The 25,982-nt window shown below is 50.0% G+C and overlaps 11 protein-coding genes across 11 annotated transcripts; 5 read left to right on the plus strand and 6 right to left on the minus strand.

Moving 5' to 3' along the window:
• Nucleotides 1-96: 96 nt before the first annotated feature.
• Nucleotides 97-1,673, plus strand: N7498_003601 (bifunctional AAA family ATPase chaperone/translocase BCS1; the record flags this gene model as incomplete). Its single annotated transcript, XM_058450663.1, has 2 exons — nucleotides 97-249; nucleotides 321-1,673. 2 exons carry the CDS (start codon nucleotides 97-99, stop codon nucleotides 1,671-1,673), a joined length of 1,506 nt encoding a protein of 501 aa, XP_058310125.1.
• A 722-nt stretch (nucleotides 1,674-2,395) lies between these two features.
• On the plus strand, nucleotides 2,396-4,408 carry N7498_003602 (uncharacterized protein; the record flags this gene model as incomplete). The annotated part of the gene is made up of 2 exons (XM_058450664.1): nucleotides 2,396-3,123; nucleotides 3,175-4,408. 2 exons carry the CDS (start codon nucleotides 2,396-2,398, stop codon nucleotides 4,406-4,408), a joined length of 1,962 nt encoding a protein of 653 aa, XP_058310126.1.
• Nucleotides 4,409-6,045: 1,637 nt separating this feature from the next.
• N7498_003603 (uncharacterized protein) lies at nucleotides 6,046-6,793 on the plus strand (the record flags this gene model as incomplete). The annotated part of the gene is made up of 2 exons (XM_058450665.1): nucleotides 6,046-6,265; nucleotides 6,318-6,793. The coding sequence occupies 2 exons, from the start codon at nucleotides 6,046-6,048 to the stop codon at nucleotides 6,791-6,793; spliced, it is 696 nt and encodes a 231-aa protein (XP_058310127.1).
• Nucleotides 6,794-7,079: 286 nt separating this feature from the next.
• Nucleotides 7,080-8,736, minus strand: N7498_003604 (choline transporter-like family protein; the record flags this gene model as incomplete). Its single annotated transcript, XM_058450666.1, has 2 exons — nucleotides 7,080-8,426; nucleotides 8,482-8,736. 2 exons carry the CDS (start codon nucleotides 8,734-8,736, stop codon nucleotides 7,080-7,082), a joined length of 1,602 nt encoding a protein of 533 aa, XP_058310128.1.
• A 571-nt stretch (nucleotides 8,737-9,307) lies between these two features.
• N7498_003605 (putative GTPase activating protein (Gyp3)) lies at nucleotides 9,308-11,716 on the minus strand (the record flags this gene model as incomplete). The annotated part of the gene is made up of 1 exon (XM_058450667.1): nucleotides 9,308-11,716. The coding sequence occupies one exon, from the start codon at nucleotides 11,714-11,716 to the stop codon at nucleotides 9,308-9,310; it is 2,409 nt and encodes an 802-aa protein (XP_058310129.1).
• A 3,146-nt stretch (nucleotides 11,717-14,862) lies between these two features.
• N7498_003606 (peroxiredoxin family protein) lies at nucleotides 14,863-15,614 on the plus strand (the record flags this gene model as incomplete). Its single annotated transcript, XM_058450668.1, has 5 exons — nucleotides 14,863-14,867; nucleotides 14,947-15,059; nucleotides 15,134-15,297; nucleotides 15,352-15,501; nucleotides 15,579-15,614. The coding sequence occupies 5 exons, from the start codon at nucleotides 14,863-14,865 to the stop codon at nucleotides 15,612-15,614; spliced, it is 468 nt and encodes a 155-aa protein (XP_058310130.1).
• A 1,066-nt stretch (nucleotides 15,615-16,680) lies between these two features.
• On the plus strand, nucleotides 16,681-17,049 carry N7498_003607 (uncharacterized protein; the record flags this gene model as incomplete). The annotated part of the gene is made up of 2 exons (XM_058450669.1): nucleotides 16,681-16,709; nucleotides 16,776-17,049. 2 exons carry the CDS (start codon nucleotides 16,681-16,683, stop codon nucleotides 17,047-17,049), a joined length of 303 nt encoding a protein of 100 aa, XP_058310131.1.
• Nucleotides 17,050-17,952: 903 nt separating this feature from the next.
• N7498_003608 (uncharacterized protein) lies at nucleotides 17,953-19,706 on the minus strand (the record flags this gene model as incomplete). Its single annotated transcript, XM_058450670.1, has 4 exons — nucleotides 17,953-18,484; nucleotides 18,546-18,801; nucleotides 18,871-19,083; nucleotides 19,211-19,706. 4 exons carry the CDS (start codon nucleotides 19,704-19,706, stop codon nucleotides 17,953-17,955), a joined length of 1,497 nt encoding a protein of 498 aa, XP_058310132.1.
• Nucleotides 19,707-21,323: 1,617 nt separating this feature from the next.
• Nucleotides 21,324-23,118, minus strand: N7498_003609 (cytochrome P450; the record flags this gene model as incomplete). Its single annotated transcript, XM_058450671.1, has 4 exons — nucleotides 21,324-21,422; nucleotides 21,491-22,291; nucleotides 22,339-22,749; nucleotides 22,804-23,118. Coding segments are annotated over 4 exons (1,626 nt in total), but the record flags the coding sequence as incomplete, so codon positions are not given.
• Nucleotides 23,119-23,819: 701 nt separating this feature from the next.
• Nucleotides 23,820-24,424, minus strand: N7498_003610 (putative ubiquitin conjugating enzyme (UbcB); the record flags this gene model as incomplete). The annotated part of the gene is made up of 3 exons (XM_058450672.1): nucleotides 23,820-24,140; nucleotides 24,215-24,331; nucleotides 24,398-24,424. 3 exons carry the CDS (start codon nucleotides 24,422-24,424, stop codon nucleotides 23,820-23,822), a joined length of 465 nt encoding a protein of 154 aa, XP_058310134.1.
• Nucleotides 24,425-24,834: 410 nt separating this feature from the next.
• sec11 (signal peptidase complex catalytic subunit SEC11) lies at nucleotides 24,835-25,927 on the minus strand (the record flags this gene model as incomplete). The annotated part of the gene is made up of 5 exons (XM_058450673.1): nucleotides 24,835-24,933; nucleotides 24,986-25,087; nucleotides 25,155-25,191; nucleotides 25,270-25,694; nucleotides 25,748-25,927. The coding sequence occupies 5 exons, from the start codon at nucleotides 25,925-25,927 to the stop codon at nucleotides 24,835-24,837; spliced, it is 843 nt and encodes a 280-aa protein (XP_058310135.1).
• Between the last annotated feature and the right edge of the window lie 55 nt (nucleotides 25,928-25,982).

The following is a 25,982-nucleotide window of genomic DNA, read 5'->3' on the forward strand; positions in this document are numbered from 1 at the left end:
CTCCGATAATCTGGCGTTCTTATCGATGATCCGCTCGGCGCGTTCGACTTTTGACCTTCAAGTGCCATCCACAACCCTCTCTTCAACTTGGCCGGCATGGAGCCAAGTGGTGCTTCCAATGCTGCGCCGTCTGCGAGTGACCTCGTCCTGCAGCAGAGGACTCAGGCGGTCCAGCAGGCACAGCAGTCGGCGCAAAACGGTGACGGCAGCCTCATCTCACAGTTGACCAGCAATCCCTTCTTTACGGCAGTATGCGACCCTCTCCATGCAATCGCAGATTGGCAAATGAACCCAACGTACTTACAAACTCTCGCTGCTAGGGATTCGGCCTGGCAGGTCTAGGCGCCGGCTTGACATTTGCACAAAAAGGGATCCGTCATGGTGCGGCTCTGCTGCGTCGCCGCATGCTGGTGGACGTCGAGATCAGCATCAAGGACGATTCCTACCCATGGTTCCTCCATTGGATGACCCTCTACCAACAGTCACAGCTCACCGCAACCCGAGCCGCGGCGGAAAACTCCGGTTTTATCGACCGTATCTTCCAAAAAATGACACCGGGCATGCGCCACCTCTCCATCCAAACCCAGAAGGTCGAACACTCGAACGGAGCGATCCACACACATTTCTCTCTGGTGCCGGGCCCCGGAAAACATGTTCTCCGCTACAAAAACGCGTTCATTTTCGTCAACCGCATGCGCGAATCCAAGTCTCGCGATATCCAAACCGGCAAGCCCTGGGAAACCATCACCCTGACCACCCTCTACTCTCACCGTCACATCTTCGAAGACCTCTTTACCGAGGCGCACGCGTATGCCGAGAAATCACACGAAGGAAAAACCACAATCTACAATAGTTGGGGCACCGAATGGCGACCATTTGGACACCCGCGGCGAAAGCGCCCAATCGAGTCCGTCGTTCTCGACGAAGGGGTCAAGGAACGTATTGTGGAGGATGTCCAGGACTTTATCGAAAGTGCATCGTGGTATCACAACCGCGGTATTCCGTACCGACGCGGATATTTGCTGTATGGTCCGCCTGGTACCGGAAAGAGCTCCTTCATCCAAGCATTGGCGGGCGAGCTGGACTACGATATTGCAATTTTGAATTTGAGTGAACGCGGTCTTACCGACGATCGGTTGAACCATCTCCTGACGATCGTTCCAAACCGAACCCTTGTCCTCCTCGAGGATGTGGATGCAGCGTTCTCCAACCGGACGCAGACTGATGCAGACGGGTACCGCGGAGCGAATGTGACTTTCTCCGGTTTGCTGAACGCCCTTGATGGTGTGGCTAGCGCCGAAGAGCGTATAATTTTCCTCACTACCAACCACGTCGAGCGACTCGACTCGGCCTTGGTGCGACCCGGTCGTGTGGACATGACCGTTCGTCTCGGCGAAGTAACGCGCTACCAAGTTAGCCGTCTCTGGGACCGGTTCTATGAAGAGATCGACGCGGATGGAGCTCATCGCAAAATCTTCCTCGACAAGCTTCATCATCTCGGCTTGATCGAGGACGAGAGTGGCTACAAGGCTGACCGCTCGAGAAGCACTAGTGCAGCGGCCCTGCAGGGCCTGTTCTTGTACAACAAGGGCAATATGGAAGGGGCTATTGAAATGGCCGAGGGCTTGACCTATTCCGTTCACGATGAAGCCATGGACCGCAGCCAGAGCTGAAGTGATGAAGTGTATCATATGATGTAAATATTAGCCTCTAAATGTATAGATATCCACTTGTGTATACAAGATCATCTTGCTTTTGTCTGAGCGAGCGGCTATCTCTATGATGTAATTCTTCAAGATCGATCTCGCGTGGGGTGATATGCATCTGTAGCATTCGGTCCCTTGTGACTTCTTCACGCCCCAAGGTGGATAGACTGGCGGCCAATGAGCCAAGGTTCCTTCTTGGCTCTTTCCACTCTTTCTAATATGTGATGAAAGAGCGGTGATCAGTGAGCGAGAGATGGAACAGCATCAAGTGCCGAAGATCGCTGTATGCGCCGCATCTTCAGTCCTGCCGAACTTAGTCGTGCGACTTCTGCACGGAGCGACCGCCAATACGAGCTCAGAATCGCAGGAGTAAGACGGCTTACGGTCTTCAGAGACCAATCAAATAGAGAAATGGAGGCGCCGTTTCTGCGCCGCCATCCTCGTCCCATGATCGGGGCCAGTCACATCGACGGCATCCAAGCGCCGGCCCTAAAAATAGGCCGGTCACATCTACAGACCAGGACTACCGGGGCCAGGGCGCGTCTGGCTTCCATCTGCAAGAACCAGCAGACTTTATCCGGCGCGATGGAGTATATGTCGGGCGAAACGCCCCCTTGCTCGCGCTTTTCCGTGTTGACTGTCTCTTCACGGATCTCCTCTTTTGAACGCATACCGCCTCCACTACTAGGATGAACCAATTCCAATTATTCCCTCCTATCTCGCCCGTGAGAGGGAACCAGAATCCGTTTCGCAAGGGCACCAAAAAACCAACTGTCAAGGTTGAGTCTGGGTCTCCAATTCCTTTCGATGAGATCAAAGATTCTACCAAGACCGAGGCAGTAATACTCCAAATTATCGAAGATACTCAGTCTTTTCCACCGCCACCACCATCAAGAGCACCTGCTGTGAGAAACAAGTCCCCAGCAACGACAGAAGCGTCGTCTGCCTCCAAATCTCCTCAGTCCCCGCGCAATTGGAGCCGCCCGCCCAAGGCAAATCGGGCGTTGCCTTCACAAAGCCCGAGTAACACTAGCGTTAGCAGCAGGGCTGCAACATCAGCTGCATCACCACAATCCTCACACTCTTCGGTTTCCCCAGTCCCAATGAAATCGATGTTTCCACAGTTAGATTCGAAGCTCCCACTCAATAAGCAGAACTTGAACGCTCTGATGTCTACCGAACGCCCGACTGCAAAACCTCGCAGGCCTCAACTTACTCTTTTGCCGCCATCGTCGGATATTGATCAGACTCTGGGGCCAAAGACAGTTCCTGCAAGTGTGCTCAACTTTCCCACTGGGATGTTAGAGCCAGAGGAGATCCGCTATTCTTCCCCGCAGGAGTTGGACTTGCTATGGGAGGCTGCCAATGGCCAACGTGCTCAGAATTTGTTTGGAACATTCAACATGCGCATGACAAGGTAAGTGAATATTGCCTAAAGAGGCTTTGGTCTGTTACTAATTTGTTCAAGAACCGGACCGGCGACATTCACATTCGGCAACACCCAGCACCCATTCTATACATTGGAGACATACGAAAATGATGAACTTTCTATTTCTCGCGGAGCTCCATCCAAGCCTAATAGTGATGTGCCTATTATGACACTAAGTCTCGAGGAGCGCAGTCGTCGAGAGCACCCTAACGACGGGGTTGTCGCACTCCTTTTCTCCAGGCTGGCTGCCATGCTCGCCATTGAACAGGCCGACGAGATTAGCAAGCAACATCAACTCGCTGGGTCTGAGGCGGCCGAGGTCGAGAGGAATGCCCTCAAACGTGCTGCTGCGCAAGAGTCCTGCCGCCTATCCTGGAACCGTAACCTGCGACTCTACGAGCTTCATCATCCTTCGCTGTCGAAACGCCAGCCCGCGGCTCTAGTGGGAGCTGCCGGTATCCCGCTCTCTCCTGTACGGACTCAATCTTCGGGTACGCTGCACATCACCGTCTCTGAACCATCTAGTGACGCATCACCACGTCAACCACCGACCATCATTGTCACTGGGCCAGTATCTTCTACAGCCATGGCAGCGGCACAGCAAGCCGCTACCGCGCGTACGTCCACACTGCCCGTAACAGACGCTGATGAGCCGCTGGCGGCTCTGGACTTCGCAACACGAACTCTGTCCATTTGCCCAGCTGCCGTAAGTGCAACGATTCCCTCGCTATACGCCATAGATTCCCTCGTCGCAGCTATGCTCGCCGTCGCGGTCTCAGACGAAGCCACCAACCCCATCCTGGCAGACATGGAGCTTGGATCACCTCTGATAGAGCCGGGTTATATTTCCCAGTCGAGCAATTCGATGAAATTTAATGGGCCGCTGATCACGACACTGGCCGAGCGCGAAGACTATGCTCAAAGCATGCAGCTGGCATATCAAATAGAATCTGCAAATGCCTCGGCAGAGTTCGCTCCCAAGAGGAAAAGCTTCTTCAAGTTCTGGAATCGAACACCGTCTGCGCCACAGAGTCGGCGGAAGTCGAAGAAGAAGCAGGAGATTGTGATCGAGGAATTTGACTTGGAGAAATACGGTCGATACGGACATTCTTCGTCGCGTCGGGGGGAAAAATTGCCCGGAATTACTCGGAGTGTATTGAAGATTCTGTTCTTCGGGTTGGATTTGCTTGTTAAGAGTTTGACCCTTCTTGTGAAGATACTGGCTTGGTTATTGGTTAATTCGACGCGTTGTGTGACGAGTGAGAGGTTTTGAGCTGGACTTGGATCGCAATCTTCGTGTTAATTTGTTTTATGTTATACTGGACTTGTCAGTTTGTGATTTAGAGCGATAGGAGTGGTTCTTGGACTTGGTCATTTATACCCAATGGATAATCATCTTTATTTGAAGCAGACATAATGGCATCCTTTTTCACGTCAGAGATAAGCCGAATCGGTAAATCCAAGCCGAGTCGGCAAGCTATGTCCGAGTGTAAGCAGCAAGCAATGTTTCGAAGCACTTTTACTCACCAGAATATATGAAGGCACAGATATTGATTGATATTCCCTCTTTTTCAAATCACAATCTTTATTCACTTATACATTATTTAGCCTTGGGGTGGTGATTGAGGTAACAGTGTGGCGGTTAAAGTGAACTCGAAACCTACTGTACAGGATGCCAATATTCTAAGGCTGACACGGTTCATGGATTGACACAAACAATGGGAGAATACACTTCATGTACCTAGGTCAATGTTGGAGCTGAATCGTTTGTGCACACATTATAGCCATACTTGAATTGTACATGTTTCAATTTTTCTCTATGCATGATCACGCAACATCCGCATAACTTGATGTGATATCGTCGGAGTACGTAGGTTCTAAACCTCTCATGAGCCAAATGAACACTGCATTTTTCAGGGAATTTTTGTTGACTTTTATACGGACTAGTGAAAATCTGCGTTGCATATGAAGAAGATGTACATTCCTTTGGACGCTTCCACCAGTGTCACATCAAGACCTTCACGAACTGTAGGTAAACTTGGAACTTGGTTTCTCACCACCAGCTTGAAGACTACTGTATGCTTACTTTTTACGAACCATTGGATTACGCGGCCCAGTGTTATATCTCCGAGAATCAAATTAAGTTCCGGCCAGTTGGATTAAGTTGGCGTACCCGTGGATCATCCCCTTGTTTGAACGTGTCAGAGGACATTGCCACATTGCTTGAAGCTCCTATTTAAGTACGTTACACTCTGACAGTTGCTATGGAATCCACCAGCCTTTACTGCACTTTTGCTTGAGATATTTGGCGACTAAATTACTCACGATTCAAAACTCATATCACTTGCAAAATGTCTGGGGACCAACCAAGCCACGACAACTACGAACAGGGCATCTCATCCAAACAGGATTGACCATTCCATCATGGTAATGATCGTGGGAAGACCCTCCAGAATGACTTGGACGTGAGGATTCCTGGAGGTGGACATTCCTCGGAGGAAAGGGTAACTAGGGATACCACCAAACACTGCCACAAGGACATGGCAACTGGCACATTCTTAAGTCATTCCAAAGCGATCTACAAGGTGCTTCTGTGCCTTCAAGGGTGTATTTTACAGTGTGCAGGGTAAGCAAGATGCCAGCCAAAGCTTACGCCGCCGGTTAAGCGCCGTCCCCCTTCCCAACGGGGATACACACCAGAATGTCCGAACGTCATCACCCATTCGCCAAAGGCCTGGGATCAAGGGATGCTGATTCAGGGCCAATTATTTCACCTCGTTTGGTATGAATGCTGGGTTTTACTTAAGTCGATACCAGCTCCCAGTGCCGGGCGCAATTTCTCCTTACCACACCCAATTTTGCTATACTACACTTTAATCTTCACCATATCCTAATACCCATACGACCAAGATGCGTTCGTTCATCGCCGCTCTGTTCATGGCCGGTGCCGTCACCGCGCAATCTGCTAGTGAGTACTACGACTGCGCAACTGCTGCTCTCGAGGGCATCGACGTGTCCAAATTGAAAGATTGCACCAACTTGAACAACACGCAGTGCCTGTGTGCAAACAAAGATGCGATCTCTGAGCTGACACAATCTGCAAAAGATGCCTGCAACAAGGCCGGTATCGGTAGGTGATATCAACCAATCCATCGAGACGACTCAAGTTTAACACATTCCAGCCATGGACGACCTTGCCTCCTCCCTGTGCGGTGCTAGCGGCGACAAAATGGCCGCCCCCGCTCGCCACGGCAGTAGGCCCATGGAGCCCGCTGGGGACCTGAACATGCGCGCCTACTTACCCAGCGACGACAGCCAGGCTCGCATCATGACCGTCACCGTGACCGAGTCCTGCGCCTGCAAGGCCACCCCCACCAGTTCCATGCACGTCTCCCAGATCCCCGTGTTTGTGCCCTCCAGCAGCAGCATGGGTGGTATGGCCGCCGCTTCGTCGCCGTCCTACTCCTACGGTATCCGGGTTGGTGCTTCGTCTTCGTCTGCCGTCTACTCGCAGATGGCGGCTACCCCTACTCCCAGCGGTGCTAGTGCCAACCGCTTCCACACCTTCGAGGGCGCTGCTCCCCAGGTCAATGCAGCCCACGGCGGTGTTGCTGCTCTGGGTGTTGCTGCCGTCATGGCTCTGATGATTGCTCTGTAAGGAGTTGGCTTGGTTGATCGAAAATTGGGTGAAACTTGGATGAGATGTATATTCTCATAGGAATTATTTCTTTTGGTTCGGGAGTTTATATGGTTGTCTATTAGTTTATTTAAATTAAAGGCCGAGACTGTAATGATCAATGAAATACATGTCATTCCGTTATGCCGTGTTGATATTAAGTAGACGTTGACATGCACTTGTTCGTAAGACTCGTTATTCACGGAGTCGGCCCAGTTTTCAGGGTATCAATTTATTGTGCAAATTCCAAACGAAGGTTTTCCAAAGTTTAGGCGTGGATCGCCTGCTGCACGCGAGGGTACAACTGCACAAGCTTGTAATAGATATCCGGGTGATCGTTGATCATCACCTGGGGATCCCAGCCCATAGCCACGAAGATGGTTTCAACGCCACTGCCAATGGGCGTCAGGAACACTTGGCAGACCTGCAATCCAATGACGAAAGAGAAAGCCATGATCACCGCAGTGAAATCCCCGTTCGCGTTGTAGGCAGGTTTCGTGAATTGCAGATACAGGTAGGCCAGCAGGGCGCAGACGTACGAAACGAAGACCGAACCCATGGTCAAGACAGGACCCATCAGACAGTCCTGGACCAGGGCATCGATGCCGCGATCACGCATCATCTTCCATGTGTCTTTCGCAGCGGGAATGTAGGCCTTGCCGTACAGCGCAATGTGGCAGAAGGCATAGCGGTTGAATAGTGTGACGAGCCAGTCAAGGAGCGAGATGATGCATCCCAAGACCCAGATGGCGATACTACCAATCAGGTTGCCCTGAGCCGCCTCTTGTCGCTGTGCGACTGAGCATGCCTGGCGCATCATTTGGATAATCGCAATGATCAGACTTCCCAGACTGATACTGCCAAACGAGTAGGTCGTCGCCCGACGGAATGCACCTCGAGTCGATCCCTTGGGCATTCCACCGGCAGACTTGCTCCAGAAGTACCACGATCCATACACACCGGCGATAGTCGTGTGCACCGTGTTCTTGATCCATTCGCTGAGCCAGTACATGGCAAAAGTCACGTACACCGTGAGACCAATAACCTTGGCGGTACTGCAGCCACCATTCGCGCATGCTGGATTAGTCCCCTTGGAATCCGGCTCGTACTTGACATAAATCGCGACCAGAGTCACGGAGAACCAAGCCGCAAAAGCTACAGTGACGATGCCGCCCAGAGCACTGACCAGAAAGACGTGGCCATAGTTGCGCGCGACGTCCATGGTGGTCTGTAGCATAAAGGCCGTGAAGGGGATGCGCGGGATCCAGCTAATGAAGCAAATAATGGCGAAGACACCGAAGATCAAGAACACTATTCCGCCTCCGTACTGCTTCCGCGCGATATAGTAGATGCCCGTGGCGAGCGCGAAGACGATGTTTAGGATGCCCGTGGCCCAAATGAAGGTCTTGGTGAAGTATCTCGCGCCGAGAAAGTATAGCCATGAGAAAACTAGCGCGACGCAAAGGACGAAGATGAATAGAACCAGGGTGTTGGTGTCGAGCGAGAAATCGTTCGTGGAGTTGTAGATTCCACCTCCGTTGAAACTCTTGTTGGTTGCATACGAGTGAATGGTCAAACCCGACACTGCAACATAGCCCAGAAAGACAGCGATTAACTGAGAAACTGCTGTTAGCTTCGGGGACCCCTTTTCCCAGGGGACAATCACTTACCAACAGACCCGCCCAGAGATCGTTCCACTTAGGTCGCTCAATCTTGAAAGCTTCATCGAAAGTACTATACGGCGGGGGGTTGTCAGGATACGGCGGAGGTACCGCTGGCTTGGCCTCTGGCGCAGATTGCGGTGGCTGATAGCCATTGCCACGTTGATCATTGAATTCATTTTTGCCGTTGGGCTTTGCCTGGCCTTGGCCCTGGGCATCGAAGCCCTGATTGGGGTCGTAATAGCTTGCTGCTTGACCACTCATCGCTGCGTATCTGGGAGATAAGATCGGAAAGACGAAATACTCCTCGGTGGGGGGAAGCAAGGAGCTATTTATTCCCGCATTAGAATGCATGACGACATGCACCGCCGATGCGGTGGATGTGGAGGAAGCAGCGATCGACCCAATAATCAGCTCTGATACGCTCGGATCAGCCCTACAAGGGTCCATGGATCCATCGGGTTCACTCCGTCTGAATAGCGCTAAACTCATTTTGAGTCCCTGTTTGTGTTGCCTGCTCGGCATTTCTGGGCATTCTTCATGTTTTAGTGCTTCTTTTCTTTTGATGCTATCTATGCTGTGCTATGTACAAATGCAGACCTTGCACTCCAATATATCAAACATGCCTAGGTATCCTTCGAAGGCGCCTTAAAATGCAAGGGTTCCTCATGGTTGTGAGGTGTTCAACACTGCCAGTTCGGCGAGGACAATTATAATTACAGAGATTAGTGGGCCAAGAGTAGAGACCGGTTCTAGGTTGCCCGGTCTCCCGATCGTGGGGTGACCGGTCCACGGGTGAAGAACATCGGCTAGGCTTTAGCCACGACCCAGCATGCTATCGGAATGCATGTTGCTTGAGATTGCGCAGGGAATCCACCACACGCGGGTGACCATTTCGCGGGCGGACTCCGAAATCGTCGGTGGCTGGTTGAATCTGACCTTTGCTGAAAGCGACCGACCGGCGCATCTTTTCCTGGCGAACAGCTGTCCGTCGCGCGGCTCTTAGTTCTTCGATTCGACCTTGCCCGACTCGATGGCGTCGCACGAAGCAGTCTTCGAGCAGGATATTGGCATCGAGCAATTTCTTGGGTATGGTTTGTACCACCTGAAATACTTCCATCGGGTCGGAGACTGCGAGGATCTCCCGTTCGCATGCCTTGAAGACGGCAAGCGAGACACGGAAAAACGTCTTGGAGCCTTCGTAGAAGAAAATGTCCCAGACTCGCAGCGTGGTCTCGAGAGGTAAAGTACCAATGAACACCGACATGAGCCAATTCGTCAACCCCAGAGTGATGTCCGGTAATCGCGAATTAACAGTGAGCGGGGGTGTTTTGCGGCCGGACGGTGTCCCGCCCATGCTGGAAATCTTGGCGTAGACGCCGGGCATGGAGTCCCGGAGGAGAACCATCAGGATCCAGAGATCAATGTTTGCACCTTCTAGACTGATCTCATGAGTACCGGGGAGGTATTCTGAGGTGATGATGTGCAGCATCCAGAATGCCTTTTCCTCGGGAAGGAAAAGAAGAAGCATGCCGGTGATAAAATTGAGCGACTGCGTGTAGCCAACCTTGGGGTTGTGGAGTGCGAAAGCATATAACACCCGGCGAAGTGATTGAATCATCTGCGTCTCCGTCGTCACATCGGGATTTTGACCAGATTGGGCGGTGTCCACGCCGTCCGGCTTGAAATGCATATTATCGGGAAACGTGCGATGGAGGTCTCGTTCAATGTGCTCTTTATCATCGTTGCTTGGCGAGTTCATGACCTTTTGCACAAGGTCGTCATAATGGCCGACGTGTCGGTTCAGGAGCTCGTACCCGCCGGCGTACCAGAACCATGCTGCACCCCGGAACTCGGACGGGATGCCCTTTCGGACGAAACGCTTGACTTTGTTGGACTGTGCTGGGAATACAGTCGGGTCGTTCGTGGACAGCCCATGCTCCTTGAGCATTTCGTGCCATTTCGTCCGTCGCTGACCCGCGTAGTTGGAATATGGGCCTTTCCAGGCTTGATACATTTCCAACGTGACGTACTGTGTGGCTTTGCGGAACCCGTACTCATCCCGAGCTTCATTTCCAGAAATGAGAGGGGGTGGTACTGGCCCTGGAATGATGATTCGCGACTGCTGTCGCCGGTGGAAAGTCTGTAAATTGGACGGTTTATCGGAAATTGGAGATGTGAGCGGCGTCGGTTCGAATTGAAGAGTTGGTTCGAATTGAAGAGTTGGTTCGAATTGAAGAGTGGGTGGTGGTGGCGGCGGGCTTTTGGGCGAGGGCTCTGAGACTGGACGCTCTGATGGCGCAGGCTCAAATGCTTTTGGCTCCAGTAAGGTTGGCTGTGGCAATGGGGGTATGGGAGGGATGTCGTCCAGCGATGTCGTATTGGGTGGGAAAATTTTTTCGACGCGCGAATCTCTTGATGGAGGGGGAGTTATGGATGGGGCCTTGCTTTCAGCGCAAGACTTGGGCGAGCCTGGTTCCTCGGTCACATCGCTGAAGCCATCCAGGTACATGGAAATCGCGTCTTCCACACTCATTCCCTCATCCATATAAGGAGCGTCTGGGGTATCAGGTGAAAGGTCGGTGATAGAGCTGCTCTTGGTGAGAACGCTGCTGCGCTCGGTACCGCTGTTTTGCTCGACGCTGGATCGCGAAGTCATAGTGGAATTGACGCTAGTTCTGAGGGCATTGTCGTCCGCGGGTCCATTCGAAGGGAAGCGCGGTAATGGCAGAGCGTGTGGGTTCAATTCCTGGCGACGGTCCGGAGACTCCTGCAGTCTGGGCCGCCTGCTATTCAACCTGGACATCGACATGGAAATCCGCAGACCGCCCCTGGCAGGCGGGGCTTTGTGCTGGGTTGGCCCGTCAAAATCGTTATCCCGAGTATACCATGTCGGGGGATTTCGGTCTGCAGGAGGCGTGTAAGGGGGAGTGCGACCGGTCGGGGTTTTCGCTCTCCATTCTTCTCGGCCTTGCGGCGAACCTGCCCTTAACGATTCCGGGATCCATGGACGTTCCTCGACGACAGTCCGGTTCACTGGCGGCAGAGGAGAATGCGATCGCGGCGGGCGCGCGGAGTGGGGAGAGTTTGGCGACGATCTCAGGATTGGTTTTGCGGTTCGCAGCACGCGTGGTTCAATCTTCAAAGGATCCAAACGCGGTGGATGAGGGATCCTGCGACGGCCGCGAAGATCAGATTCACCCAATGGAGGCGGATATCGAGGGTTTCCATTTTCTGTGGCCATGGCCACGAGCTAATAGCACCCAGTTCCCGCTGGACATTGGTTTTCTTTATGACTGAGAATTGAAGGGAGTGACTGGAGCTCTGGGAGTTCTTCGGATACTCGAGCAAGGTGTACGAGAAAAGAGAGTGTATACACCGTAGACGCAAGTTGCGATTGCAAAGGTTAGGCGCGAAGGAAAAGGGTCGAGCGGTTAGATCTCAGGACGCCGGCTCGGCAGCGGAAATGAAAAATGGGTCGATGAGGTCAAGGGAACAAGAAAGGAAGGACGAGTGAAAACAAAGGGCCACAGCCTGCCAGAGGACTGGAATGAGGGCGAAAGGTCTCAACTTGAGACAAAAATCAACAGAGCTCGATTGGCACTAGTGGCGGATGACGTAAGGAAACGAAGGGGCGTTGGTTTCAGAGTAAACAGGATGTGACTCTTCATTTTCTCTTGAACTATCTATCAGTTCCCCGGGATACCCGCGGTGCAGTCCTGTAGTCCTGTGCAGACCTGTACACTTCCTATAGTTTACGCAGGCTAGATCGCGAAAAGTCGATGGCTCCTTCCGTTCCCCGGAGACCGAACCAGAGCCGGACGTTCACCAAGTCCTGCCGAGTTCCCCGACAATGGTCGCTTTTTAGTTTGCCCCTGACAGCTCCATTCGCGAGATTGAAGGAGTCATAATTCTCCAGACCCTGGTCTCCGGGAATGTGATCTTGTGCCTCTCAACAAATATTGCAGCCCCCGACAATGAGTCTTCGACTCCCTTCCCTTATTCTTTCAATGAAATCTGTTAGAATCTAGCCAGGCATAGAAGGACGTTGCTTCCTATGGCCGTTGAGATGCTAAACAACCCGAAACGCCGAGCCCGATCTGAAACTTGATACGGTGCCACGGATTCTCAAACTCTTCGGGGACTCTTCAGTCCGTCCCAGGAAGTTTCCGAAAACCCTAACCCCACCCATAGCTCAGGAAACATCTTCAATAACTCATCCTTTTTAGTAAAGCCCTTAGGTTTTCTATTGGGTTTAAGTCTGGCGAATAGGCTAGCCAATCCATAATAAAACACTCTTCATCTCGTAGCCAGTTAAGTACTCGACGCGCAGTATGTGTACGAGAGCCGAAAACACCCGTCTCTACGGTGTATTTCCTTGAAAGATAGTTGTGATTTCTTCTTCTACAGACGTCCCTAGACTGCGATCTTAAAAGTCGCTTTGGTGACAGCGAAGTAACGAGCGACGCGGGCGGGCGACTGGCTCGAAACAACGGTTGTAGAAATGTATTTGGGGGCAAAGAGGTTTCACTTGGAGTTAGGAAGCCAGCGTGTCACTTCTAGAAATTCATATCTCCTGAGTCAGCGCTTGATGCAAAGCCAGTGTACTAGGGTTCGAAATTGAAGTGTCAGTCAAACTCTGGCAGCTTTGTGGATAAGTGATGTTTAAAAAGGAAGCGAATTACGCGGTTTTTATAAGTCAACTTCGGAAGGCTTATCACGAGCGAAAGACAGCAGATAGTGGAGCTCACTATAGAGTATCAAGAAAAATAACTTTTAAAGGGCAACGGTGTAAGAAATGAGTTCTCGGTATTATATATAAGGCTACAGTATATAGCTCTTCTCGGGGACAAGGGCAGCTCCAATTCTTGGACCCTAGCCGATATTGAGACACAACTAAATACATATATCAATATTAGCTTGTGCGAGCCCGTAGATCACTACATCCACAATCGAATAGCAGTTTTATTGTGCTTCGCGCTAGTATCCTATAGGGGTTTCGGTGTGCAAATAGTCACTCGAATTTCTAGGCTTATAATCTTGATGCCGGCACAGTTGCTTGGCAGGGACAAATAGCGCCTACGCCTCGTTTCAGATCTTTTAGTTCAGTCTCCACCTACGTCTTAAAAACTCGATTCCCTAGGTCACATCGATGCATCATATTCTTTAAACTTCTTACGACTCGCCGACTCTTCAATTATCTTCTAACAGACACAGCATGGCAAAGGATCCCAGGGTCTCTTGGAAGGGACCGGACGACGGGACGTCCAAAGCCACGTCGCGTGCTAAGAAGTCTTGAGCCGGTTTTCCCAAAAGAGCTGTGCCAACTACAGCAGCAGGTGGAGTCCACGCATGCTATAATGCAGGATCACGTCCCATAGAACATCTTCAGCTGGTCTTGCACTACACATAGCGAGCTGGTACCGGCGTGCACTCGAATCTGGAACGCGATCGACGCCTTCCAGAACCGCAGACCAGCATCTTATTTGTCAGGATTTAGAGTAATCCACGGAAGTTGGCCCGACCAGGACGGGCCGCTGGGAACTCTGAGCGACAAAGCCCTCCCCGGGTCCTCCGTGTCGGGTAATCTTCCGCTTGTTACTCAGCAGGAGCCACCTCTAGCCAATCAATACGGCTCGCTTGTGTGAAGGATGACGGCTTTTAAGCTCCTTGGGAAGGTCCTGACTCTGAAGGGATGGAGCTGCAATTTCGACATCGTAAATCACCACCAAGATAGCTAGCTAGCCTCATGAAAGAATCCTCGCCCTACCGCCATTTCATGACAACAGTTAAAATTAGAAGACACATTCCGGCTTCGATTCATATAGTTACCGTCTAGGCGCGAATTTTATTTATGTAAATCCTTCTCGGGGACTGGAATTTCACCGGCAATCGCAGCAGTGAGTTCCTTAGATCCACGGCCGCTGGATTCGGTAGCAGCAGGGCCTACAACCCGGGCGGGCGGGCAGAGATTAGGACTGTTGTTTTGTAAATTGAAAGAGCATCTTGAAGAAGACTTCATTAAAGTCAAGATAAATTGGAACATGAAAACTATCTATATTTCAACTCGTGGGCTGAGATTTTGGTAACTAGGGATTTATTTCCATCTGTTTCAACGCGGTACCTTGTTCATCTGTACAATCATACATGCCCATGTTTGGGTGAGCGTTAATCGGCGCTTGCAATACCCGAAATCGGCGGTTTCACTTTTCCCTTCAATGCATGCCAAAGGCGTTCTATATAAATATAAGTAGTGTAGTACGGTGCTTCTAATCCAACACTCAAGCCCAGCTAGTTTTACCAGAGAGGCTCATCTTCAGAAACACACAAGAACCGAGGCCCACTTTATCATGGATTCTATATTGAAGCCTGGCGACAGCTTCCCGGACCATGTCGTATTCCAGCAAGATTCCCATCTCCCTATATCTCATAGTCAAGTCCAAATGTATCCTAACAAGCACCCCTCAATGGCAGATATATACCCTGGACAGAGGAAACGAGCTCCATAACCTCTTGCGGGATTGCGATCCCTTACAATGCTTCGGAAGAATGGTCTGACAAGAAAGTTATTTTGGTTTCTGTACCCGGTATGCTCTTTTCTCACTTCTAGTTGTTCCTACGTTACATGCATGCAGAAAAATAATCCTCCCATCTTCAATAGGTGCCTTCACCCGGACATGCTCTGGTCTCCATCTCCCCAATTACATTGAGAATCTTCCCGCACTCAAGGAAAAAGGTGTCGATCTCGTGGCAATTATTTCCTTCAACGATGCAAATGTTATGAGTGGCTGGGGGAAAGCAAATAATGTTACGAACAACAATATTGTATGGTTTGTGAGACAGTGGCAAATAATACTCAGCTGACGCACTTAATGTCAGATTTTCCTCTCTGATCCAAATGTCAGGTTCTCAAAGAGTATTAATTGGACAGAACCATCTGGTCATCGGGGCCTTCGCTATGCCATTGTCATCGACCATGGAAAGGTTATCTATGCACAGAGAGAGACTGAACGGGGTAAAATCCAGGTAGTATTTTCCATGTCATTTTTGTCACTGCTCCCAACATTGCGTACAGAGCTAATCCAAGATATCCTTTATTCGCGCAGAACTCGGGAGCTGAAGCCATTCTTCCGTATTTATAGATTCTATGGTTGTCTAGTTTGTTGTCCGTCCAGGTTGACTTGGGGGGAAATGAGAGTACAAGGGCCTGATTTGTGACCCCATTGATCACATCTGAGAGCTGAGTTGAATTATTTACGCAGAGAATCTCCAAAGCCTTTTGAATATACAAAAGTCCAACTTCCGATTCCCAACTATACAAAATAACAACCGATCTGGCAAAAAAGAGATAAAAACATCCAGCAGCAAGGATAGATCATTGCTTTTTTGCACGATAACCATTACTTGGGGCCTAGGTTAAGACAACTTGCTCGTATACATAGTCTAGGTACCATACATCGGAGTGGGATCCCCGAGATTGCCTCTTGTTGTTCGATTCTATTGTGTCATTTTTGCACACAGCTAGGCCATCGTGTTCAAAAAGCCCCGGAAGCATGTGTATAAACTCAGTCAATGATAACCAAGGTTTGGCAAATATTGGCGCAATTTTGGTGGTTAGTTGCATAGTAGCTCGTTAAAAGACATAGTTGAGGCCCACTGGCATATTTTCGAGAAGACTTGGGAGCCAAAACACGAACGCGGAGTCGAATTACTGTATTGTACGTGTGTACGTGCCGCGCTACTCTCTGGATTTCAGCGCCACCAAGGAATTAATTGCCGGGCCGAAAGCTTGCACCAAAAAAGCTTGGCCAGCGTATGGAGAAGATCCCGATTAAAGGTTTCGTGCCTTCATTCGGTGGTGCCTTCACAATATTGGCGCAAACAGGATAGCACCGAAGGCCAATTCTGACATGGACTTGACCCGTACGTTGGCCACACGTCGTCACATGTGCCTTCGCGCCGAGCAGGTTCCTTGGGCTCCGAAAACAGAGTCTGCGCAGTCTACCTTTTTCACTATGTCACGATACTAATACTATAATAACGACATTAACGGCGATGCGCTTTTCTGACCCGACATCGGGAGATGCAGATCACACCGAGATTAATTGCTAGTACTAGCGTTATTAGGTGGGAAGGGGGGCTCCGTTTGACGGGGGATTATTTAATTTAGATAGAGCTAGACCTCGGCATAGCTCGCCACGAGAACCCATGGCTCTCCTTCTTGGGGCCGCCTATGGGTCTGCCGAGGCCTTAGTATATACAAGATCATCTAGGGCTTATATACTTAGCTAACTTGGGCACAGGGCATCGGTAGTGGCCCGTATGACTCTGGGCGCGATTGAGGAGTACATGCGCACGTGGAGCTCATGTCACAAGTGGCAGCAACAGTTCCCGCACCGGAAACGTCGTGCAGAATATGAATGTGGTGAGGGCGATGGGATTGACCAGATGATGGAACCTATTCGAGAGGCTGAGCCTGGATTACGTGGAGAGGGATCCCGAAACAGTGTGGATTGGAAGGGGATCGAGATCGATGTGGAATGGGGCAGTGCTTTGGTCCTAGCGCGCAAACGGTAGTGAGTTATACCTTTTAAATTAGTGGGCCTTCTCTATATATCTGCCTGTTTTTGTTTTGTTTTGTTTTATTTTTTTGTTTTGCTTTTTTTAGGTGTCTGCGATCATTTCTAATTGTTCAAGACAAATGGACAACTAGGGAATGGATGAAACATGGTCTGCTCTCAGTATTATCGTTCATTCCCCTGAATTTCGCCGAAGATATGCCCGATTGCAATGTTCAGTCCCAACCTTACCACGTAGCCTGTAAAGGTAAGAGAAATGCCCGATCCAGGGCTTTAGGCGAAGTGGAGATGAAACTTCCACCAAAGTAGCATTTGATGGAGCTATCGCGGTTCAGCATTGCTCAAGGCAAGCAGAGAGGTCTTTAGCTTCTGACCATGAAGCTAGTATTTAATTTTTAGATAACGATTGCAAATTAAGCTAACACAACCTATTTCACAAGCGGGTCGCCGTCCCCCAAATCCCAAACAATTCACAATTTCATAGCTCAACAACTACACATTATTCCAAGTTGGTGTTTCCCGAGGGCTATCAACTAATGTTTTGCGCAATATATATTGATTAAGTAGTAAGAAAATGACTATTATACTATTTTACCGGATATTAGACTAGCTATAGCGACAAAATAATAATTAACCCTTTGAGGGAAGGGGCTGGTAGGATCAAATCTCTAAATAAATATGGCAAAGTGTACGGTTAAATAAATTCTTCTAGATGATTTATTCTTGGTGGGATATAATTTGTAATTTGTTGCATTTACTATGAGTTTTTACCCTGGTGGCACGCTTGTGAAATACGTTATTCACGGCCATTTCCCAAATTCCCTGCTTTGTTACTCCATCTGCCCACGAAATCACCACTCCAGCCCTGCAAGCCCCCTTATTTGGTCGATTCCTTAGGATCTCACTTTTCCGCGTTAATTGCCATGCCTGTTGGCTCTTGAAACGTGCTCCCTGCCGTAGTCAGCACAGGCTGCGGGGGTGCAATCTCCTCCTTTCGCTGTAACCCCTTGTCTCGAATGAAGACACAAATCATCAGACAGAAGCCCATGACGGGCGCCATGGAGATAAACACGGTGCGACTGGCCTGAGAGTATGCGGCCCGGAGTGCATTCTGGTCCGCTGTAGAGAAGTCACTGAGCGTGGGCAGCACATAACTGTCCCGACTGAGATAGCGCAGATCATCTGGGAGCGCCTTGCCAAAGGATGCCTGGAGTACAAGACTGGAACATGCTAAGCCGATGGCACCGCCAAGTGCACGGAAGAAGTTGCGATTAGAGATGATAACAGCTCGCAGATCTTTGGGTGAATGGGCTTGGATAGCGATTAGGCAGGGTTGGAATACATTGCCCACGCCGACACCGAGGATGATCAAGGCCACAATTATCACTCCTAGAGATGTGTCTTGCTTTAGGGTGCAGAGCACACTTGCTCCACTGTACGCCACGTGTAAGTAGAGGGTGATAAAGAAAAGAAAAGAAAATTCGGGCCACATACGCTGTCCAACAGATGAAACCAAACCAGATAACCTCCCCGTACCGTGAATAATGCGAGATGTAGAATCCGGAACCAACGGAGAATATCATCTGCGCAACCACCAATGGTACGAGGAGAGCTGCAGATACCAGTGGAGTCACCCCGCGCACATTTTCAAAATACAGCGGTAGAAAATATAGCTCGGCGTAATAGCAGTAGCCGAAGAAGAGGTTCTGCAGCAGAATGACCGTCACGGCAGGAGTGCGAAACATAGACACTGAACTCGTAATTAGGTCTCCAGCGCTGCATGAAAAGGATCCTGCAAAACGAATGGGGCAAAACTCACACGGGACCATTGGCAGCTTAGCAACCTTCCACTCGACCAGGATGAATGCAATCGTGGCCACGCCACCGACGGAAAGCATGGCGATGACGAGGGTAGAGTTCCAGGGAAAGTAAGACCCACCACCAGAAATAGGGATCAACGTACAGATGATAGCGATGGATCCAGACAACAAGCCCCAAATGTCGATCAGTTTCGCCTTGGCGAGGCCATTTCCTTTGGGCATGGTGGATGGCAGCAGGAAAAAATGAACCCATGCCACAGAGCACCATTAGAGGACTGATCAGATAGAAAAACCCGCGCCAAGTGGCTTGCTGCGTAAAAGAAGCTGATAGAAACGGACCAATCGTATTGCCTAGTCCGATACAACTGCCCAGGATGCCCTGATATCGGCCCCGTTCCTGTAAAGTGACGATGTCGGATACAATCATCATAGTCAATGAGTTGATTCCGCCAGTGGCAACACCTGCCATGCCACGAAACAGGTAGAAGGCCCACGCAGTCTGGGCGGTTGCGCAGAGAATGTCGGCAATGGCAAGCAGCAGTACCGCAGACAGATACACTTTCTTGCGGCCGAAAATATCAGACAGGCGCCCGTAGAGAACCTGAAACACTGTATTCGCAATCATAGAGGAAGTACCTGCCCAGCTAATGGTATCTCGCGCATTTAGATCCCGCGCGATAGTGGGCAAGGCCACTCCCACTCCGTTTTGATCTGCATAGGCGATAAGAAACGCGGTGGCCAGGGTACTAAACACAACCAGTAGCTGGGTGCGAGGCAGCAGATTGGTTTGATCACGCACAATGACTAGGGGGCCACCAGCGGTGATAGTAGCCATGATAAAAGAGAACAATTTAGGTTCCGCGTAAATGAAAGAAAGTGATCAAGTCAATTGTCGGAATAGAAGGTAAAGATATAGACTTAGTCTCAATTGGTTGCTCCATGATCAAGAGTCTTATATGGCGGCTGCAAAACCCACTACTGATGGTGAACAATAACGATAGTACTGGCAATTACTCTCGGTGTGATCTGCAATCTCCCGATGTCGGATTAGAAAAGCGCATCGCCGGTAACCGGCGTTATTACAGGATCGGTATCGTGACGAGGCAGATTAGCCACCTTGTCATCCCCGGGATTAGCAGGAATTCTATTTCGAAGGCTAACCGAATATACAATACCTAATCAATGTGGGTATCTTGAGGCTAGCGTGCTATTATCGCTAGACATTGACCTTCTACGTAGGATGTCTCGGCCCGTCCCGCGTAGACTTCGGCAAAGCCAACCCGGAACGCCCCTTTTGAGCCACGGGCGTCATCACATGCTATATATATCAGCTGCTTGGATAAATTTCTCGCATTTCTACGGCCAATCACAAAACGACTCTTACAAACTTTTATATCCCTGTCTCAACACTTTCATGTACTATCACTTCCGTAATCTTATTTTACAGTCAATTCCATTTCTTCTTCACTTCGTTTTGGGGTGCGCAGCTTGCGGAACGCGCGTCACCATTCTCGTAGGATCTGTCAGAGTCGGGAAAGCACACTTCGTTCCTATTGGGCCAAACTAGTTAGTTACTTCATGATATATTTTATACGAAAGTACTATACGCTTGCTGCCTACGTGCCCCTCAGCTGCTGTCCACCTCCCCACCCGAAAAGGTTTCTTCCTCACTGACCTTGACTGTTGTCCAAAGTCGAAACCCAACCTAGTACTAAGGCTCCCCCTCTCAAAGCTATACTTATAGAAAAGACTGAATTTTACATTACGCCTGTGAGACCTCAGAGAATAAACTTTACACTTAAATTTGGTGACGATGACCCTCGCGTTCCATTTACAGTCACTATGTAGGGTGGTGCTTAATAGACGAACGGATGTATAGGAGTTGTAGTTCAAGTGTACATTGAATGTATAGTGCTTGCTGTATATATCTGTATTAACTCAAACATGAGTAATAACTTGCTTGCTGCCATTATAGTTATCAATGTTGTTTAAGGCAGATTCACGAATTTTCTCTCTTTCAAGGCGGCCAACATTAAGCTCGGCGCCGGTATATGGCATGTCAACAGGGTTGAAAGGGTTGGGCCTGACTTCAAAGATGGCATCAATTTGCATAAGCGCGCGACCCTAGACATGTCATGCCGTGCCAGCTTAATAACGATACAACTGTGGCCATAAGCCGAAAAGAAAATCTCATGTTGGTCTCTGGGGGAAAAAAGAAGGTGACGATAAAGGCCAGTATTGAGATGCTGCGGAATACCCATCCAACTTGAAATTGGACGAACCGTCGATGCCCTCTTCACCACGCCTGGATTCAATTGACATAATGAAAATGTGAAACAGCCGGATGGTAGCTTCCCATTGATTGACACCTAGGTATTGTAATATTGTAACTGGGCATGTTATACACCCAAGATGCCGTCCATATCTCCACAATAATCTTGAAATGTCCCGACTATATATCACTGCGTGTCAAATTAACATCCATGTTTTTCTGCCGCACAAACCACGCATTGACCGTCTCCCACTCTTTCTCCGGGCACTCAAGCTCGATCTATTATTCACAAGGTCAGAAGGTGATCTCTAGTACTTGGGGCGCCTTTAAAGGAAGCCATATCTCACCTTGTATGTCAGCATTAGCGACGGTATGAGCTTGTAGATCTCCAGTAGACTAATATTCTTCCCAATGCATGTCCTCGGCCCAGCACCAAACGTAAAAGTTGCTCTGAGCATTTGCTGTTTGCGTGCCTGGAATTCAGAGTCCGACTCCTCATCCGCCTGCAGCCACCTCTCGGGGACAAACGAGTCGACATCTTTCCCGAAGAGCGAATGCCGATGAATGATCCAGGGATTGGCACCGACAATTGTCCCAGCTGGCAGAAAGGGTCCACCATTGGGCAACTGGAGACCACCAGCGGGGATGATGCGTTCTAAAAGGAGCCCCACGGCCGGGTGCAAACGGAGGGCTTCCTTGATCACTGCATCAAGGTACGGCAATTCCTCTTGACTTTGCTTCCATGAGACGGGTATAGTAATCCTATTTTCTTGATATGCGGTTCGAAGCTCTTGGTGTAGCTTTGACATAACCCTTGGGCTCTTGAGGCTGTAGTATAGGATCGCGCGCAAGGAAATAGCCGTCGTATCAGAGCCAGCATTCATGTTGCTTATGGTATATGAGAAAACTTGATTGTCGCTGACGATTTTGGGATGCTCCTGTTTTGCGTCAAGAAAACGAGCAAGAAAGTCCTTGTGTGATGGCGTTGCGGGGGTATCGGTATTCTTCGATTCTGATCTTGTCTGTTGAAGTCTTTCGTCAAGCCGAGCACGCGCAAAGCGAGCCACAGCACCAGTGGAGCCTCCTTGCACAAGCTGTCTCAGGGGGTTCTTAATAAACACATAATCCAACCAGGGCATCTGGCCAACCTGCGACCTCTCAGTAAAGCTGACAGAAGCGGAGAACAGACACACACCTTTCCTGAGTAGTCAAGCATATGTTCAAGTGCGGTAATGATTCCGTCTACATCACCTCCGTTCTCCAAGAAGCCAAGAGGCTTACTGAAGGTCAATTCGCCGATTACGTCAAATGCATCTGATGAGGGTTTAGCATTGACACCGCAGTTCATCCCAGGGCTCATCATACAGTACTGTAACCAGGCCGCAATGTCGCATACTTTCTTTTCAGCAACAAACTCATCTAGCCTTCTGAATAGCGTATGAATTGTTGTGTCAACGAACGGCTCGAATTCTGTCAAAGTGCTCATTGAGTATGCGGCTGAGATAGGCCGCTTGATAGAAGCATGAAAGTCTTCATCTGTCGTCGTGAACAACGTAGGTGTTGGCCTGCCCTGGGCCAGTTGTTGTTGCACTCTGTAGAAATCGGTCTGAGGGGCGTCAGGTCAATACTACTCAAGATGAGCGACATGCACTCAGCTGACCTTGTTATATCCTTTATTGATGCCATATATTATCTTGAGTGCGTCCAAATCCCGCACACTTACTACATTTGGACCTAGTCGTACATAGTCACCATGTTTCTGATGGAGTTTCTGGAGCGTGACCTCAGCATGGCCATTGGCCACATCAAAGAATCTCCAGAGATTGGATATTTTCGCTAGAAAGGGTCCCGGTACAGATGATGCTCCCGGTGTAAAGTAGTTGCGCGTGAAATGAGCCACAACCACCAGTAGGAAGATGCTCGGTGCATGTTGTATGAGAAAGGCTACTGAGTCCGAGATGATTGCCATAATGGAGCTTCTTCAGAGAGCCAGATCTCGGGTCCATTTCATAAACCCTGGCCCCCGTCCTTCATTTATAGCCCGGCACTTCATCTCCCGAGGTGTATATGCCCCAGATAGCTTCGGCCAACCAAAGCCGTGGGCCTGATTCCCCGTGGGGTCGTCTGCGGGGAAGTAGTGACATAATCGAGGTATCATTCCGCCAGCGGCATTGCAGTCCGAACACGCATTTCCACCTTGAAGATAGATTAGGTTTTTTTTTTTTTCTTGTCCTTGCAAGGGACAAAAGTCCGAAGGGGAAACCGCCGCTTTTCCAAATATGGAATGTTGTTAGTCCAACATGCCTGTGACTGGAATGTCCTTGTATCATCCTCGTACTCACCTAGCCATAGACTGAGCAGTGGTTCACTAGCAACGGCGCGCTAGTCATCTCACACGCCAGCCTTGGTTATAATTCCGCCACGCTACGGAACAGTCCCGCCTACGAGGAGCGGACAGTAAATCGGTAGGTAATATCAGCAAGAAGGACAGAATGAGTATTAGCAAAATGAAAATCAATGCTTCTTTTGTATGTTCAGATGCGATCGACTAGGATAAGCCCTTGGTTCCTTCTAATCCCCGACTTAGGCCATGACACAGAAACACCCCTCCCTTCATGATTTTCAAGATCAAAGTCATAGACACATAACTGAAAGGCTTCTCAACGATAGACTAGCCTACTGATGCGCCGCATGCTTTCGAGTCCACTCCCGTGCAACCTCATCATAGCGCTGACGGTCATTCCTGTATTGCTCCGCGATCCTCCCCTCGATAGCATCGTCGGGCATGGGCTCTGCCAGAAGTTGGCGAGCAAACTGCAGAACCGCACTGATCTTGGAGCTAGGTTTCCACTCGTCTGCACGCAGCATTCCCAAACACATACTGCCCTTCTCGTCGTTTGTAACATTGGGGTGGTAGATTTTGGTAGCGAAAGAAACCGTGGGAGGCTTGAATGGGTATGCGGTAGGTAGCGACAGTTTCAGAAGGAAGACTCCGCCCTGTTTCGTTACACATGGGGATTAGAACAGGTGTTCGGGAAAAGAGCAAACGGTATGCTGAGGCGTTTGCGTACCTGGTATGGTGATCCTTCAGGACCCTTCATATGCACCTTCCACTCATACAGGTTTGCCTCATCGGCCAATTCGACGCTGATGCCCGCGGGGGGCGACTCAACGAGCTCGGAGAGCTCCTACCAGAGAAGCCAAGGTCAGCGAACGGAGGTCAAGTGAGAAGAAAGTTTGGGGAGGCATTGTACCTTGGCTATGCGTTTCTGGCTGCCCATTTTCTCAGATCAGATTGTCTCGCGGAGCGCGTGACGGAGGTGCGGGGGCGTTGGCGGAGGGCGCGAAGAGTTGCGACAACAAAGGGAGGAGTTGATGTAAGGGGCAAAGTCGAGAGAAATTTCGAGGCAAAACACCGAAGAACGAGAGTGGCTCGGTGTGCGATTTCAAAGAAAGTGACCTGGTATATCGAAGCTAGAAGCTCTCCAGGATTTGAAGTGGGGGTGGGTGAAGACGTCAGCTTGGCCCACAAGGTCGCCTCGCAATTTACTTCGAGCCTTCTACATCTTCATCATCTTAATTCGCGCCAATACATATAATTTCACTGTTTACGGAAGACCCAAGTGTATCGATTGATTTATGTCGATGTCGATATATTTTTTATTTGACCGATCGAGCTTTTGCATGCCAATTACTCCCTTTGGAGCATGACCATCAATCCCATGATACCGAGAAGAACTGTCTTGAGCCAAGGATGCTCGCTGAGCATGATAGTAACATATCCTACCATCTTCAAATTGTTAATCTGTTGTCAGGTGAAGGCACGGGGTGATAGAACCTACAGGAATATACCCTCGGACGCTGCCCACGATGTCCTCCTCGCGGTTGAGATAATCCTGGCCTCGAGCATATAGCTCCGTGTCATCGGCAACGTTGTTGTCTCCCTATTGCAAAGATTTATTGTATTAGCCCGAGCTGTCACGGAAACATAAGGTATGATTGTCGACGTACTTTGGTCAGGAGCATGTGCGAGTTCGGTGTCGAGGTACTGAATATGCTGGTCAGTATTAATGTAATCCAGAATGAACCCATTCCGAAGAATTCCCAGATGGCGCCCAACACATACACTGTAATCTCCTTAACCTTCTTCGCCTTGCCCTCGACCTCGGGGTAGGTCCGCACCACTCGGTGCACGATCGGGATGTCTTTTCCGCGAACGTTGTAAACGACAATCTCGCCGATTTCTGCCCGTGGACTCCGGTTCCAGAGGAAGAGTAGGTCACCACGCTGGAAGGCCGGCTCCATCGACCCGGATAGAACCACCACGATCGGCGAGCTGGACGCCGAAGCGACGGAGAGGCCCTTCCATAGCATGAAAGCCGTCGAAAGAACCAGGGCAAAGTTCAGCGCTTGAGCAATTGATTGCCGCGCATTTGTGAGGCTGGACGAAAGTGATGATAGCATGATGGGTAGTTTGTAGGCGCGGATGGTAGGGCGAGGTTGGACAAAAGGACGCGCTGGAATTAGGCCGATCCAGTCAGTAGATCGGTACTATCTGGAGCTGTAAGCCTTAGATGCGAGCAGATTTAGGCAGTGAAGCTCACAGTCGAGTACCAGCCTGGCTGGTCAAGTTTGTTTTGGCCGAGCTGAAGACTGCGGAGAGGTGGCCTCGCCGATCCGCTGCGAATTGGCTTGATGGAGACCTCACCGCCTTGAGCGTCAACACGGATATAGATCTGAGTAGGAAATGGACGACAAGTGCATTTGACATCGTTTGAGGACATTTGCAAAAAACAGCTGACCTGCAATATTTGGGTATGAACACGCTGACTCAAGGTG

This window comes from Penicillium cinerascens (assembly GCF_028974065.1).
Source record: "Penicillium cinerascens strain IBT 15544 chromosome Unknown contig_24_segment0_segment0, whole genome shotgun sequence".
NCBI lineage: Eukaryota > Fungi > Ascomycota > Eurotiomycetes > Eurotiales > Aspergillaceae > Penicillium > Penicillium cinerascens.